The 18,180-nt window shown below is 31.7% G+C and overlaps 1 protein-coding gene across 1 annotated transcript; it reads right to left on the bottom strand.

The window, feature by feature from the left end:
* Positions 1 to 1,249: 1,249 nt before the first annotated feature.
* Positions 1,250 to 5,273, bottom strand: LOC103502187 (WEB family protein At2g38370-like). Its single transcript, XM_008466040.3, has 2 exons — positions 4,695 to 5,273; positions 1,250 to 3,008 (listed from the first exon to the last, which is right to left on the bottom strand). Exons 1-2 carry the CDS (start codon positions 4,860 to 4,862, stop codon positions 1,497 to 1,499), a joined length of 1,680 nt encoding a protein of 559 aa, XP_008464262.1. The 5' UTR covers positions 4,863 to 5,273; the 3' UTR covers positions 1,250 to 1,496.
* Between the last annotated feature and the right edge of the window lie 12,907 nt (positions 5,274 to 18,180).

Genomic DNA, 18,180 nt, shown 5'->3' on the forward strand with positions numbered 1-18,180 from the left:
ACCCTTCGATTGAGATTACATTTCAAAATCATAGAACAAAACTTTGACCAAAACTCTAAGCCTACTTGTAACTTCTATTTTACAACACACTATCATGTCACACTCTCGTCCTCGTTTGGAATTTTTGGTGTTTTGTGTTGGGGTATTTGGGATGATAGGAATAGAAGAAACAGAGGGAAGGAAATGTTAAGAGCCAGGAAAAAGGTATAAATATCAAAACTCTCCCCAAAATAGGAAAAAACCTATAAAAGTGGATAAAGTAAGAGTTGAGGCTCTTTCCAACAGTAGTTGGAGAAGTATAAAATAAAAACTTCACAAGAGTATAATTCATATTTAGATGCGCATATTTGGGAAATCACCATCCAATTTCAAAGCAACACGACTCCATACTCAAGGTCTTGAATGTCTTTTACTCTACCACTCACCTTGGAACATTACGCACTATTTGGAGCAATTAATGGAGAAAGAAACCTTCGTCACCACTTCTCCAAGGGAAAGGATAAGGTTTGGGGGAAACAAGAATTCAAAGAGCATGTTTGGTAGGATGTCTGTTTTACATATAAATTATCTTAAATAACAAAATTACACTAATTAGTGGTAGAGCGTGATATCTATGTAAAAGTCTATCTAGGTTTATCACATATTTGCTTTATTTGAAAATATCTTTAAAACACTAGTTGGATCATAAAATTCAAAAACAATTTTCACACAATAAATCCAAAAACATAAAATAAATTTTAGATCACCCACCAAAAATAGGCCAAAGTTTTTGTATAAAAATGTGCATCGAAATGAGTTTTTATAAATTCTAAGTTTTTGCAATGAGTTTTGACAAATAAGTTTACCTAGTTGCATTTCAAGTCAATGGTGGATCCAATAATTTTGTTGGTAAACGTCTTCATGATTCTATAAAAATAAAAATAATATGAAAAAGAAAATGTCAAATGTGAGACTTGAACCATATTCTAGAAGGAATTGGAAGACTAATTTACTATTGGCCAACTAATAATATCAATACAACGTCAGATTTTTTTTCAAATATATATTATATAACAAGCCTAAAATTGAGGAGCAGCTCGAGTTCCTGAACCTACACTAAATTCACCGGTGTTTCAAGTCTAACTTTCATAGTCTATGAAAAATCGTTTCACCAACTTAAACCAAGGCGTTGTACAAAGCGAAGGGTCAAAACTTAACCCCATATTGTTGACCTTGACAAAACATCAATAAAGCCATAGCTATTTATCCATTAAACAAAGCTGAAATGGTTAGAACTCTAAGACTGTATTTCTGTTGAGAACTTTGCACTATGCTAATAACAATCTTTGGATAACACATACAAAATATATAAGACAAAGCCATCTAGAAACTATCCAAAATATAAACAACCATCCTAAAGTAATACCTAACCTAATAGGAGGGAAGAAACAAGAGAGGCACTTAGAAGCCATCTATGGATAATGATCCTGATATCAACGTTAAATTAAACTAATTGGTTACCTCTTACCAACTGCAGGTTTCTTCTTCTTCTTACTTTGTTTCACCAACAGCAGAGTAAACCGAGCAAATCCCGACTTCTTTCTTTTTCCAAATGTCTGCTTCTGGCTAATATCTTTTTCAACCTTCTTAAAAGAAGATGCATCACCACTTTGTTTGCTCAGCATCTGACCAAGTGACATCTTTCTTCCAACTGAACTTTTCTCAGGGATCGTTACTGTTTCAAATTCTTCGGGAGGTAGTAGCTTCCGGCTTAGTATTTGTCCTATAGAAAGAGTTGGCTTCAAAACAGGTGTTGGTTCGTCACTCACCATGTTCACTCCATTTACATCAAGTAGCCTAGAATCTCTTTTCAAGTGAGAAGGGCATGCATTCTTAAACTTGGTAGAGCTTTGAATGGTACGTCTTTTCTGACCATGATCTGACCTCCATTTGCGAAGCAATTCTTCAACTGCAAGCTTTCCCTGATTTGCATCATCCACCCTGCTCAGAGCAGCTTCCAGTGCAATTTTACTTGTTTTGAGTTCCTCAGAAGCTCTCTCTGCCTGATTCAAGATGTCCATTTTCGATGTGTTTGCGGCATCAACTAGTTGCATGATGTCTATAACTCTCTTTCTGCATCGTTCTTTAGCTTCACAAGCTTTAAGAGTAAGAGTAGAATATTCCTCCGACGAAAGAGTTACCCTTTCACCTCCATGAGTTAGTGAAAAGTCACTCGATGGATTTCCATGCTTGGTTAAGATCATGATCTCAGAGAGAGCAACAGCTTCTGCTGCTCTAGCAGCTTCCTTCATTTTTCTGGCTGCAACCAACTTGACTTGAGCTGTTTTTAGCATGGCCTTGTTCTGTTCAATCTCAAATTCCATTCTCGAAACTTCAAGTCTGGCTGCTTCCCTCATTTTCTTAAACTTCTCTGCCTCAGAACTCAATTCTTGTAGTTCCTTTGAAATCTCTAAAGGGTTGTCTGGAAAACCTTTTGCCTCAGCATCTTTTACCACTTGTAACTTCAGTTTCGTTTGGTTCAGCTCTTCCTCAAGGGCTGATATATTGGACGAATTCTGGGCTAACCTCTCTTGAATTTTCTCAAGTCCAGTTCTTTCTTTCTCTAGTTTTTTGTTAAAAGATTCAACAGAAGCTCGAAGATCAGCAATATTACTAGGTGTCCTAGTAAGATTTAACTTTGCCTGTTCCAATTCCATAAGAATTAAACCGGGTTCTGGAGGGGAGATTTGCTCATTCTGACCTTGACCGTCAGTAGGCCGAAGGTTTTCCTTAACTGCTTCTTTAGCAGCAGTTGCATTTATATCATCTCTCTTTGTGTCTTGAGTCATACTGACTTCAAATGCTTCTTTCTGCAGCCTCAGTTTCAAATCTTCCGCGATTCTCTTGGTTGCTTCAAGTTCTTTTAATACTTCCAGGGTCTCCCTTTCTTTGACAATCAATTCACTCTCCATGTTCATTGCCTGCTTCTCCAGTATTGTGGCATCAATGTCAACCTCGTCTTTATCATGCTATTGATGATGAAGAAGAAGAAAAAAGAAAAAAAAATACTGGATTAGCGGATATGATTGTGAGAAGCATATATAGCTATTTTCTGAGTAATATCAATCACAGTAATAAATCTTTTACAACCATTTCAGAGACCCCACTAATCTACACAGAGGCACATTGCATTTCCAAGCACAAAGAACGTAAGAGAGTGTTTGGGAGGTGCGGATTCAGAATTGAGCCTGTCGATGTAATGCTCGAGAGAAACAGGGAAGTGTTTAAGAAGCCTTCGGTTGAAAAACCTAGTTTGAGCTTTACAGAATTCTAAGGTGAACCATTTGAAGGAGTAGGTTTAGGACATATTTGGGAGAGATTTTAAAATTGCTAGTCACTTTTCTTTTTTTTCATTTTTAAAATCACTCCAAGAAATTTTTTAATCATTCAAAATCGATTTGATATAAAAATTGCATTTAAAAGTGTAATATTAAACACTAAATTCATTTTGTGTGACTAGAACTTAGAAGCATATTTTGGAGTAATTTTGACCATGACAAAAGTAATTTTAACAATTTCAAAATCAATACCAAATATACACTTTAGTATTGCAGAATCATGTAGGTTTGTCCAACAAACTCAAGGCTTGAGAAGTGCATGAGACAATCATGGGTTTGATAGGTTAAAGCCAATATGAAACCACCAAAACCCAAACTCTCACTCAAACACCCCTAGGAGTATGTGTTTGGCATCCTAGGCCTTGTAATGTTGAGCATGGAGGTTTGGCATCTTACGGTTGAAATTGTTAAACTTAAGCCTGAAGGGATTCTGAAAACCTAAGTTTAGAAAACCTATGCTTCGAATCTAAGTTGAGGAAGCCCAGGTTTAAGAAAACTATGATAGACCTGAATTTGGGGGGAACACCCGGAGCAGTTTGGTAGACTATTGAAAATCATGGATTTATCATATTTATCCTACAGACTCTGAGCTTGACAAACTCGAGGGGCAAACATAAGTTCAGTTTTTTAAGCTACACCTAACCAAATCTAAACCCTCACCTCAAACACCTTATGATCTTTACACCTCAAGGCTCTAAACACGAAACCACTTCAATATGATGTTATCATAGAAATAAGACCCCGGTTTAAAAATCAAAATCAAACAGTTGAGACTAAAATTGGCTACGTTCAAACATCCTAACCAATTACCACCGCCATGACATGGAAGACCCCCAGCCTCACACCCACCTAAAAAGAGTTTGGAAAAGGAAACAGAGAGAAGAAAGAACATGGTCTAAGAAGGAGTAGTAAACTTTACATGATGTAGAATCATTGATCATTTCTAGGAATGAGAAGTAAGCTTTACAAATTTCTCAATGGTGGAAAGCAGAACAGAAAGAACGGGATCAGAGTCGCTCAAAAGAAAGCTATCCAAGATTTTCAGATAAGAACAATCCAATCTGCTTTTGCACAGCATTCAAAGAGCAAATGGCAAATAGACAACAACTCAAACTGGAAATCAGACCTTTAATTTCACCCTATATAAAAACTCCCGACTAAACATATCAACATCTCAAAAGAATACCTCCAAGACACAACAACAAAAAAACAACAAGAATGGTCACTAAACATAACAATGCATAAATTAGCAGAAACATTTGAAACACAAACTGTAAATATAAACAAAATCCACATTCAGGAATGAGAGGAAAGAACCTCAGGTTCAGATAGCTGGGTGTAACTTTGAGTATGAGTATGAGTATGACTATGAGAGGGTTTCCAAAATCCGCTTCCGCCAAACCTACTGACGGCCTCTTTCACAGACTCGAAGGGAGCGGAAGTATCAACCTCCGCCCTAAAGCCACTGCCACCTGTTTCTCCCATTTCAGTTACCGAACCGAGAATATCGCATGAAGAAACTAGGAGTTGAAATTTTGTGGCGCTGCAAAAACTAAGTGGATGACAACATACGACATTTTAGGGATTGAGTAAAAGAAATTTTGTATAGAAAAAACGGAGGAGAAGAAAAGTGGGAAGGGAAATTGAAAGCAGAGGTAGAAAGCGTTGGTTTAATGAGAAATGAAGCTGAGGAAACAACAATGGGGTTTGGTTGAAGCGAGATAAGACAGTACAATGCAGTGTTTGTGTATGAAATGAATGTTCACTGTGTTTTCTTTCTTAGAGCCAAACGGAGAAGAGGGAAAATGAATTTTTCTTTTCTTTTCTTTTCTTTTCTTTTCTTTTTGCCCTCTCTCTCTCTCTCCCTCTCTCTGTAGTTCAATTTTCACGTGAATGAAAATCTGCTTTTCTCTCGCTTATTTCATTCTCTCTTTTTTCACATCAATTTTAAATGGGATTTTTTTAATTATACTTTTAGAATATGATACCAAAAATAAGGTATGCCGTCAAGTATTCTAAAAAATATGGTGTTAAAGTTGTGGACTCGATTTACTGCTAAGTTAAGCTGTATATCGAGTACACAACAAGACATTGATATATAATATTTTTAATCGATCATTTTTACGTTGCTAATGAAATACTTTTATGTTCTAACTATTTTTTATTTTAATTCTTTTTAGGTAATTTGTACAATGTAACTTATTCCTATTAATCTTATTCAATTTTATCACAACCGTCCCATCGCTCATAATCTGTATGGGATATTTTCTCTAATGTGGTTTTGAGTTATAAGAGGATAGAGGCAACATCCCAGCAGACTATCCCTTTTGATCTTGTGTCGCCCGTAGAGGCTGCTAGATTTTTTGGGTTTCTCAAATTGGATTCATGCAATTGGATTGACACCTCATTACTGCTTTAGTAGAGCGTTGGAGATTGGAGTCCATTACGTTTCATATGCCTTGTGATGAATGCATCATCACTTTGCAATCCAATTGGGGTTATTCGGTCGACGGGGAGCCTATTGCGAGATCGTTAATGTATAATATTTAGAAACAAGTATGTGAAGATTTCTTGGAAGTTCTACCACCTGACAAGAAAGGTTAAAGATTGAGTCTTCCATGGTTGGTCGAACAGTTGGCAGAATTGCCACCAGATATCGACGTTGTGAACGTCCATAGATATGCTTGTGCATACATTATGTAACTCATTTGAAGTTTTTGTTTGCCAACAAGTCAAATATCTTGGTACACTATATGTTTCTTCCGCTTTTAAGCGATTTCAACCAGTCTGGTATGTATTCTTGGGGCACTGCATGCCTTACATGGTTTCATAGGGAATTGTGACGAGTTAGTAATGCAGAACCCTTAGAAATAGTTGGGCCACTAATGCTACATGGGCATATGATAGCACCACAAGTTGCATTACAAGCTCCAGTTGCTCGGCCACTGAATTTCATGTATTATTTTATTTATATATTGTTTTTTTTAATATATTTGCATTCTTTATAACTTATTATTAATTTTTTCACACATTAGATGGAGTAGTTTTCTACTTGCATTGGAAGGATCGGTAAATACGTTATTAACATATCAATAGATATTTGACCGACTAATGCAACTCAGGTAGTAAAGTATTATATGAATGTTGTTTACTTTTTTTTTTTTTTTTTTGTCTACTTACGTTTTTTTAATAGATTAATTGGACACCATATACATTTGATATTATGACATTTCTACCTAATCAGTGTCATAAATGGTGAAGAGGTCAGGACTTACTTGGTCCCTATGACGATATACTTCCTATAAGAGTGACATTTACTAGATCGCCTGTTGCAACAGTTCAGTATGCTACAAAAGCTCACACCATCATTGTGCTTTATAGACCTGACACTGTACCAAATTGATTTAAGAGATAAGCATGATCAAGATTGGTGTAAGATTCATGAGGAGTATATCACAATGTGGCATACACGTCATGATCATTGTGCACAAAGAGAAGCAACACATGAGCCACCTGTATCAAATGACTATTTTTTCCTGGTACAAGTCAATTACAAGACAATTTATCACACTTGATGGCGCTTAATATATTGCATTATAAGAGTTCTATTATGATTTGTTTTCTAACTTTATAGCATGCACATTATTTAATTACATTATTTGCAATCGTTCAAAATAATTTCGTACACAAGATGTACATAATTACTCAGTGGAACACGATTTACAAGATTTGAATTCAATGTGCTATCAAACCTTAGAAATATAGAATAAATTATTCAGTAGACAAGGCGACTTAATGTTACAGACACAGATCAAAGTCATATTCGACGTAGACGACATTGACGGGGTGATCAGGATGTTGTAAAGGGAGATCATGATCATGCTTAGTTCGTAATTGTAAATTTTAATTCATATTAACTTCCATTTTGAATGTAGAATTATACAAATTTGAATTCTTATTTGCACCAAAACTATGTTCATATTAGAAACTTAAGGGAAAAAAACAACCATTGAAAACAACTTAAAGAAAAAAGTCGTCTAAAGATGTATAATTTTCTTTTTTCTTTCAAATCTGTTCAACTGAAATAACTTAAAATGTACAATCAAATGTGTTGCATCAAAACAAAATTTTGTGATAAGTGAAAATACTCATCAAATAATCCAAAGTTAAAAAAACTATCGTTTATTTTTCAAATAATAGATTAATTTAGAGATTAGTTTTGTTAAACGGAAGTCGTGTACCGGGTAAAAGTGGTCTTCTGTTGATGTCATTCACTTGTGAAAGTACCATTTGACCTTCAAACGTGTGAAAGAGGCATTTTCTAGCTTATGCTTCTCAATCCCCCTCCATGCTCCATGCTCCTGCTTCTTGCCTCAATTTTGATCTAAAAACTCTTGATTTAAAACCTTAAACTTTAAGAACCGTTAGGACTTATAAGGACTAAGTAAAGGAAAGGAAAAGTGTTACGGAGGAAATTGAAAGATTGAGAGGAAGACAGAATGGAGTTAAGTAAAGAAATTCTAGGCGGGTTTGAGAGTTCTCGGGCCAAATCATGAAATCCTAGGACTAATTCCAGTGATGACTGGCCGAGATCAATGGTAGGAAAGTTTAAGAAGTTGGATCTCAAGGCAGTCTTGAGTAATCTCGGGGTTGTGTCAGATCGAGATGAAAAACAAAAGGGTTTTAGAGTTAAATCTCAAGTAGACATGTGGAATCTCGAACAAGATTAAAAACAAAAGTAATTCCTGAGGAAATCTTGGTGCTTGTTGGGCTAAAATTTGAAGAAAAAAGATAATTATAGAGAGTTCTCAAGCAATCTTAGAGTCAAGTTTGACCAAGATTAGAAGGAGAGAGGTCATTCATAGTGATAACATAAGCAAGGGGCCATCCATGCCAATTTTCCATTAAGGTTTTTTTTAACTCTATTGACAAATTTTCGTCCCTCTAATGTTTCTAAGAACTTTACTTTGCCATCGATGAATTCCAACGAAGACCACCTCACCTCTTACATTCAATTTTAACAACGACTACCTTTAATTACTAATTACCTTTGACAATGACCTTTAACAACCAACTTTGACAACCACCTATGTAAACTAACTTCTGCAACCAAACTCTATTATTACTACTAGTAACTATGATACTCGACTTAGTGTCTCAAATGGTCCAAGTGTATATAGCAAACCAAACAAGCTTATGTCTATAATAAAATATTTTTGAGAAAATGTAACCAAACTGAACAAACTTTTTTTAAGAAATCCAAACAAACTTGTATATATATAATTGTTTCAAAAATACTTGTGAACTTTCAAAGTTTCATACCAATATTATTATATGTCAACAATAATTATTAACACCTTGTTTTAAAAAAATACTACATATAATGAAATTTCAAAACTTTCGTTAAAGTCCCTGAAAAGAAAAATTAATTAAACTCGCGCAATGTTAGTATATAGATATTGGAAACTCACGTTTATCTACACCTCAATTTACTCTCCACTATTTTCTCTCGTTTCTCTACTTCAACATACACTTTTTGGCTTGCAATCTTTTCCTCGACATTCTTTTACTCTCCTCCTTCCGTTCCTCAATCTCTAAAACTACCCTCATTAGTCAAGGTATATGTTGTAGTAAAAAGAAAGGATAATAAAGGAACCACAAAAAGATATTAGGAGTTATATGTTTTAACAACATTGTACTACATAAGTTAATTTGCTTAGATTTAACAATAACAAAAAAAGGACACGTCAAGAATTTGGCTCATAATTTTGAAAATAACTCGTGAGAGTAAAAAAGGAAGGACTAGGTAGTAGAGTATGTAGATTTATAGTTATGTCCTACAAACGGGGACATTTGCTAAACTTTTTTGGTTTTTGAAAAAATTAGGGTATTAATCTAACTATTTCAAAGTTCAACAAACATTTTCAAATCAAGGGGTTAATGGTTTATGTTCGTAAATTAATGGTAAGAATATCGTTTCTTACATAATTTAACGGTAATAATGATTTTTTTTTTAGAAAAATGCATCAACGTTGTTCTTAGAAATATTTTTTTGAAAGAAAACAATAATAATTCATCACTTGGTGGTAAAGTTTTTTATCCATAAGATTTAAATTGATGCTTATTTAATCCCTAAAGTTTCGAAAGTAAAATTTGAGTGTTTGAGATTAATAAAATCATGCAAGATGATCTATTTATGAAATTGATCATTAGTGAACCGATGAAAAAGGGGACGTAGCATTTGAATATGGTAAAATTAGGCGACTTTAAAATATTTATTTTGTTTTTTATAATGTATTTATATTGAGGAAGGTTTTTATTTTTCCATTATTCTTCCGGTCTCCTCCCGTTCTTCTATTTCAGCCGACAGCCGACAGCCGACATTGTGTCGCAATTAATAGTGCCAACTAAACTAGTTCTTTTTTAAGCTATTGGTCCCTATTTAGACCATAAAATAGCTAATGAAATCTTACAATCACTCAACATAGACCCTTTAAGAAATTCAATCCACCAATTTCAAAGTCCATACTATGTAATTGATATATATATATATATATATATATATTATCAAACCAGCCAATTCAATAGTACACACATACATAATATTGACAATTTTCGACATGTAAAAGCAAGGGAAGAAGAAGAATAGCAAAACTCTGAAGTACTTGAAGAACAAAAAAAGAAAAAAAGAAAAAAGAGAATTACAGTGAAATTAATCGAAATCTTGTTTGTGAAATTCTGAGTATTTGTTTTTTCTATTTTGACTTTGTGAGAGACTACGTTGCAACAGACCCAGGAGGGAAGAGCTAGGGGAGAGGGAAAGAACAAAACATTAACAAACAATATCGTTAAAGATACTTTTTTAGTTCGTTGTAATTTAAAGTCGGTTTAATTTTAGTCTTCAAACTTTATAAGCTTCACGTTCAGTCCCTATAGTATCAACAAAACTTGAAAATGGTCATTCTCTTTTTTCTCCTTTAACTTTCTCTGATCCCTAATATTATCTTTTCTCCCTTGTCTTTTTATCTCTCTCGTCTCCATTTGAACTTGCAATCTACTATTAGAATGTTAGGGGATTTCTTCAGTGGACAATAGATCTCTCTGTGAAGCTCCTAGAATGGCCAAGAACCAAATTCTAATCCATTCAAAAGCAATAACAAACTTTACATGCTTTCATTCTAAATTTAAATTTGAGGTTTATAGTCGTCGTAAAGAGGTGCAGAGGAGATAGTTGTCGGTAGTTCAGATGTACGTCGGAATTTTTACATGATTCCATGAGTGATGAAGCTGACTTGGAGGCAAGTTTTGATGAGAGGATACTCGGCGGCGACAGTATTTATGGTGATTGTGAGGGGTCTGGTATTAGCAGTGAAGAAGGGATTGGGGGTTTTGGAAGCTTAATTTTCTTTTTTCTTCTATAAATTAAGATTTCAACGGAGGAGGAGAAGGGTTTGAAACTTTTGAGAAATTTTATGGGCTTGGTAGAAGATGGAGGTTGAAATAGTATTTTAACATACAAACTAATAAGTAATTTTAAGTTATCTAACTTCACCAATTCATCAACTAACCTCAATTTTACGGACGGACTATTTAGAATTATTTTATAAACATTGGAGGTTAAAGTGTCATTTTTAAAATTTTAGGAGGCGTCTGGGGCGTAGAGTGAGTTATTATAATCCGTTATTATTATAATCTGTGAGTTATTATAATCCGTTATTATTATAATCTGCGTTATTATAATCTGTGTTTGGGTACAGATTATTATAGTCTAGGTTATTATAATATGTGTTTGGAGTGTATATTATTATAGTCTGGGAATATCAAAAATGTTTTTTTCACTCTTTTTTTTTTGTAATACACATTTTATTTCAAAATTATTTTATTCAATCTCGTTAATTATGTAGTTCGTTAAATAAATTTAATTATAATCTCCATAATGTAATTTTTTTCATTCGTTAATTATGTAGTGTTCAACATAATTAATTGTAGACAATCGAAATTACATATTTAGTAAACATCACAAGAATGACATAAATTAAGAGTGTTCCTAGTGCATACATTTCACAATATGTTAGCAGTTTAGAACAAATGACAAATGTAGTAATGTAATTAAAATGTTGCTATATATTCATAGTGATGTAATTAAAGAGAAATAACATTTATTCCCTTTTTTACTCTCTTTGCAACGTTTGAAAATTTTATGTCAAATGCATAACTCACTTAAACGTGTAATCATAGTTCTCAAACCAAACAGTTTTTAATAATGGATCACAATAAAATTTTATCTAATCTAAAACAGTCAATAAGCTTATGAACGACTAACTTTATGAAATTATTGAAAAAGATGAACATAGAATTAGGAATAGTAATGGAGCTGAAAAATAAATTTAACTATAATCTCCGTATTGTAATTTCCTCATTTGTTTAGGTAATCGTGTTTGAAATTATGTTACATATACCTCGTTTCCTCTTACTTTCACTTGAACAATTTCTTAAAAAGAGGGAATAAGAGATATGGTAATCTAACTAAGTACAACAGTAGAGATATTAATCCTAAAAAGAAGGAATTTTTTATCCAATCTTTACTTAACAAAGATCACATACAAATTTTTGTATAGAAAGAATTAACAAAGCAAGATTGTCTTTTGAAAAAAAGAACATATGAAGTTGAGTCTTTTCTTTTTTATTTTTTTCTTTTCTCTTTCAAATAACTTTTAAGTCGGGTTGACTTATACAAGTTTAGGAAATGATGTAAGTTTAAACAAATGGTTATTAAAAATAAATAACAAGCAAATAACAATCAAAGCAAGAAATTTAGAGACAAAATGAGAATTTCCAAGCATAATTTTCCCTATATATATATATATATAGTCAAATGGTTACTAATGATGACCTTATCAAAAGGCTATACATTAATCAATATCAAATACCAAAACACAATGCAAAGCATATAATGAAGAAAAATAAGCTCTAATGGGATTTCAATCTCTATTATAAGGAAAAAAAATGAATGACCGATATGAAATATAAGCTAACAGAGAAGTTTCTAGTCAATTCTATTTACCTAAAATATTGCATCCAACAAAAAATTTGCTTTTAGGAGAAAGTTTAATTACTAATTTTTCATTTTCATTATTTAATTACTAGTGTTTTTCGTTAGTTTGTGTTTTTTTTTTCAAAAATGATTTTTAAAGCAAGTTATAAGTTTGTTAATTTTGTAAAAAAGATTAAAAAAATTATATAAGTTTTTGTATGATTTTAACCACTACATACCGTCATTTTTTTCTAAATGCATTTGTCATACTATCATTGATTCTTTATTTTTCCTAAGTATGATACAAATTTATTTTTTTTATAATAGAATTTTATTTTTTTTCTCTTTTATCATATCATTCTTTTGATAACACAAATTGTCTTAAAAAAATGCATTATGATGCATATCTTTTCTTCTTTAGATTTATTATACAAATTTGGTTATTCAAATTTTGTTTTATGCTAAATCTTTTCATAAAATAGATTTTTAATGAAAAAAGTAGAATCTATTTTTTCTAAAAATTATTCTTTTGATTTATTTAGAAATAAAAGCTCCAAAAAAAAAATTGATTCAATGAAATTACATGTATAATTTCATTTTACCCCACCTAATTACCAATATTTATTTTTATTATCTTTATTTATTTCTATAGCAAACATTCTAAAAAATTGTTGATTGTCTTATTTGTTTTTTTTTTCTTTTTGAAAACTTGAAATAAATCGATAAAACTATGAATTACTATTTTTCTTAAATTTAACACAATTGATTTTTTGTATTATGTTTGTGCATTAACCGTTTAACACAATTTTTAAATTTTTGCAAAGGAAATTTTTTCTAAGATATTTTTCCAAGTTAAAGTAATTTTTTCTACGTTATTTTTATAAATATATTTTTCGTAATTTATTTTTTCTAACAAAATTCATTAGATGAATCTCTTTGTGGCGTAATTAAAATTTGTGAAATATATAATAACCCTTGGAGGAGTGAGGGATAGTGATAAAAGGATAAATGGGGGAGTGAGAAATAGTGTGAGAGAATAAAATGGAGGAGTGAGGAATAGTGGCAGAAGAGAAATAAGAAAATGAGTATAATAGTCCTAATCCTAATCTTCAGGTTATAATAACCCTAGGGACAAACATAAAGTGGGCTAAAATAATTCACTCTACTCCTTCATAGTTTGAGGGCCAAACAGCTCCTTAAAGTCCAAAAATATATTTCGCCCTATTTTCTCTTTTATTTGAAAATTTAAATGTATTTTAAAACACACTTCCAAGTTTGTTCTTTTTTTTTAATTGCAGATTTAGGATATGTTTTGAATGCATTCATAAGTGATTTAAAAAATAAATTTAGATGCATTTTTAGCATCTTTTTATAAAAGATGTTTAAATAAGAATGATCTTTTTTAGAAAAGACATCTTTTTCATAATAAAATATTTATGTTTATTTGGTTTGTCAATTTTAAAGATTCAATTTACCATATAATATATGTTAGTAAATATTGGATGAAAAATTTGTGAAAAGAAAAAAAAAAAGATTATTTTATTTTCTAAAACATTCCCACGGTGATTATTTTAGAATGTGGAAACTCTTTTATATATCCATTGATTGATCAATGGGTTTTGGACCCTTAGCACACCTAAGTTTTGGAATGAGGGAGGAGATAGACAATTGTGGATATGTCTATATCTCCACGCGCAGTCATCCTTTCGTCAATTAGACGTGGCAAGGTTCATTTAAAAATATATATATTATTTTTACCAAAATTTCTTTTAATTTTCTAAAAACGTTTACTATTAAAGTTTTCATCCTTAATTAAAATTGACCGTTTGTGTAATTAATTGATAACGTTAATAACGTTTCCTTAATTAATTTGTCTTGGCATATCCTCCAATACTTTATATATCCCTCGGTTTTCATCTCTAAACACAACACAAAAATGATAGTCTCCTAATTATCGTTCTGTTAAGTTTCCCGAGCTGTGAGTGTCTGCAATCTTTGAGTGATTTGATTTCAATTGGTTCCTGTGCAAAACTAATTGAAGTAAGAGGTTGTTTTATCCTGGAGATGACGAGACATTATTTTGTTTGTATGATCCAGAGTAGAGCTGCGAAACGTCTTAAAGAGAGCGTATTATACTACTCGATCGTCTACTAATCTAGTTTTTGTTTTGCAGTTTATGTTCCTATATCAATCTGTCTTGCTACCGTTCAATTGTTGTCCTGTTTTCTTAACTACTATTTGTCGGATCTGGACGAAGACCGAAGTTCAACAATGGCAAATAATAAACATTACGTAATATGTATGCGCACTTTTTTTAATTTAAAAAAACCAAATAGACTTCAATGAAAACAAACAAAAACAGTGCTAAAAAGCTAAGACATTGTTTCATGTTTCTCTTTTTTTATTACCTATTTTTCTTAGGACTACAAATAAGAAAAAGTTTCTATTTTCTCTCTCGTTATTGAAAAGAAAATAAAAAACATAAAATTTGTTTGATAAATATTTTTTGTTTATCGTATTTTTCTTTTTACTTTTTTTTGTTCTTTTTTCCTTTTCTAGTGTTTAAATATAATTCATTTGACATGATATAAAAAATATAACATGCATTATAATATATATATATATATGTATAATATTATAATAATAGAAAATTATTTTGAATGAAAATATTGTTAAAAATGCTTTCGAATATAAAAAAAATATCATAGTCTATTAAACTATCATTGCATCTTTTACATAGATAATAATAAATATTGATAAACATTTATCAATATTTATTATTGATAGAGGAGGATAGCTTATCAATATCTATCGGTAACTATCATTAATATCATGTATTTATAAATATTTTAATTTGATTTGCAATATTTAAAAACTAAAACTAAAATTGAGTTTTTATTAGGATAATGAGAGGCCACGAAACTTTCAAAATCATCTTTGAATTTGAGGTGGCCCAGTATATAAAGCAACCAACCATTGTAATGGAAGTTTGTGGGCCTATAGAAAAAACTGCTCGGCCCATTTAGAAAAATTAACTTTATTTCTTGGAGATATTGTCGGGATTTTCTTTAAAAAATTCAAAACCCAATAATTCATTTAGCCACCTTTACAAAAATCATCAACCAAATAATTCATTCCTAGAAATACCTTTTCCCCCTTTTTCAGAGAGTTGAAACAAATCATTTGTCCACTACGGATGAAATTAGGGAATTTTTCAATAATTAGTTTTTGGATTGGTTTTTTCTTTTTTAAAAAATATATAACAAACCAACAACACATTTACAATATATAGAACAATTTAGAAAATGGGAAAATAGGTTTATGATGGGAAATATCGAAAATGCCCCAATCAACATATGATTAATTAGCTACATGCGCGAGTGTAATTATTTTTTCTAAACGATCATGTTGGAAATGATACACGATCTTGGAGTTGTTTTTAACGATTGAAAAAATGCTTCGTGCAATTTTTCTTCTAAACGATCATGATACGCGATCGTGTAGAAAATGATATATGATAGTGTAATTCTTTTTAACGATGGAAAAAATGATTCGTGTAATAAACGATTATAATATGCGATCGTATATGAAATGATACATGATCGTGTAGGGAATTATACACAATCGTGTAGTTCTTTTCAACGACGATGAGAAAAATGGTTCGTGTAATTCTTCTTCAAATGATCATGATACACGATCGTGTAGATCATGTAGGAAATTATACACGGTCGTATAGTTCTTTTTAATGATGGAAAAAATGCTTTGTGTAATTCTTCTTCTAAACGATCATGATACGCAATCGTATATGAAATGGCATTACAAGAAGAAAGGGTATGTCAACGCAGAGATGAGTCGACAGAAGCCAGAAATGCATCGAGAGAGGCTATGCCGATGCATAAATTGACATCGGCAAGGACATCGTGAGAAAAGCGTCGACGTAGCCTCGCCTGGCGTGCGAATGGGATGGCATCAGCAAAGGGTTACTGTTGACGCACTCTTCGCTGACATGGTCAACACGTTGGCAATGGAGATCTATGACGTTGCAAATACCTCACTGTAGACGTCGTCATGTACACCGAAGTCGTCTAGTACGCGGCGTCGATAGTGTTATCTGATTTAACTTTTTATTAATTAACGTAAAATTAATAAAAAATTATTAAAATTCTAACTTTTATTAATTAATGTAAACTTAATAAAAAATTATTAAAATTCTAAATTGAATTAGAATTAACGTAAAATTGAAAAAACATTATTAAAATACCAAATCGAATTTATTATTAATTGAAACATTAAAAAAGTAAATGTTCGTAGGTAATTCAAATATAAATTACATGAATAATAGAAAGTAAAAATGAAAACTTAAACATAGTTCTTAGCACTGATGCTAGTTTCGTAACTTCTGCACATTGCCTCAACATCACTATAGCTAGTATGATAATAGGGACATGGGTAAAATGTGCAAAGAAGGAAGTTGAACATTATTACAAGTTGCGTCGAGAGAAACACAAGGTTGTTTCAAACAGAAACAACCATTACTTTGGAGGTTTCAGAAAATTGATTGGAAAGAGAGGAGCAGAAAATGACAAGATCGAGAACTGAACAGGTAAGCTATAGAAAGTTTCCCACTTGCATATCATATTTACCCAATATGCAAGTGAGGAACTTTCTATGACTTATATGTTCAGTTCTCGATCTTGTTATTTTCTGCTCCTCTCTTTCGAATTAATTTTCTGAACCACCAGAGTTAGGGTTCTTTCTGTCTGAAGCAAGCTTGTATTTCTCCAGACGCAGCTCGTAATAATGTCCAACTACCCTTTTTACACATGTTGCCCGTGTCTCTATGATCATATCATCTAAAATAATGTTTAACTTCCCTTCCTCTGTTTGAGTTTCTCCATTGTACATAATTCTGAAATACACAATAAGTTTGATATAAAAAATACATACAATATACATTCAAAAGCATCAAAATAGAATAAGCATAAAAAATACATTTAAAAGCATTAATATACGTACAACAGAACAACCATCGGGAATACTATTAGCTTGCACTGTTTAGAAATATGCTTAAGCTTAGTAGTGTAGTATTGCTACACCAAGAAAAGAGTTGAGGCCAAGGGACCCAATATTCTAGAACAGAATTGGCTATAACGCAATGACATATGATTCAAATATTTTGAATGTTGCTCAATAACTTGCTAAAAAATAACAACAACTAAACTAATGTTATTATCTTGAACAAAGCTAAATTGTTAGCTGACAGCTAAAATGGTTAAAACAAAAGAGACCTTTGAATTGATGGTAAAATACTTTGGTGTTTGAAGTCATGTAAGAGTATGTTTGAAATTGGTTCTGAGATAGTTACAATCATATTTGTCGTATTCAAAATCACTTCAAAAGAACATGACTTTAATTATTTCAAAATCAACTTAATATTAGTTTTACACGCGTTTAAAAGTGATTGATTTTGATAATTCTGATGGGTTAATAATATGTCTCAAAGTGTTTTTAGTCAATTCAAAGACATGCCTTAAATTAAAATGGTATTTCTTACTGCCTTACAATTGAAAAAAATGTTTGGTTATGATCTAGCCAACTACATTTTCATGTAAAGACAAAAATTACCAAAAAGTTCTGACCTTAACTTGAAATATGAAATATCGTTAGATTTTTTTTTTTGTTTTTGTTGTTTATATCTTTACAAATGCTTGTTTGATGCAATCAAATCAAAAGAAAGCCAATGCAAATGGTTTAACATCTTTACAGCAA

Source organism: Cucumis melo, chromosome 8, assembly GCF_025177605.1.
Source record: "Cucumis melo cultivar AY chromosome 8, USDA_Cmelo_AY_1.0, whole genome shotgun sequence".
Classification (NCBI taxonomy): domain Eukaryota; kingdom Viridiplantae; phylum Streptophyta; class Magnoliopsida; order Cucurbitales; family Cucurbitaceae; genus Cucumis; species Cucumis melo.

Bases quoted from the DNA above. Each gene is read 5' to 3' on its own strand.
- LOC103502187 (XM_008466040.3), bottom strand. From the start codon at position 4,862: ATGGGAGAAACAGGTGGCAGTGGCTTTAGGGCGGAGGTTGATACTTCC. The intron at 3,009-4,694 runs GTTCTTTCCTCT...CATCATCAATAG, and splicing joins CCCAGCTATCTGAACCTGAG to CATGATAAAGACGAGGTTGA.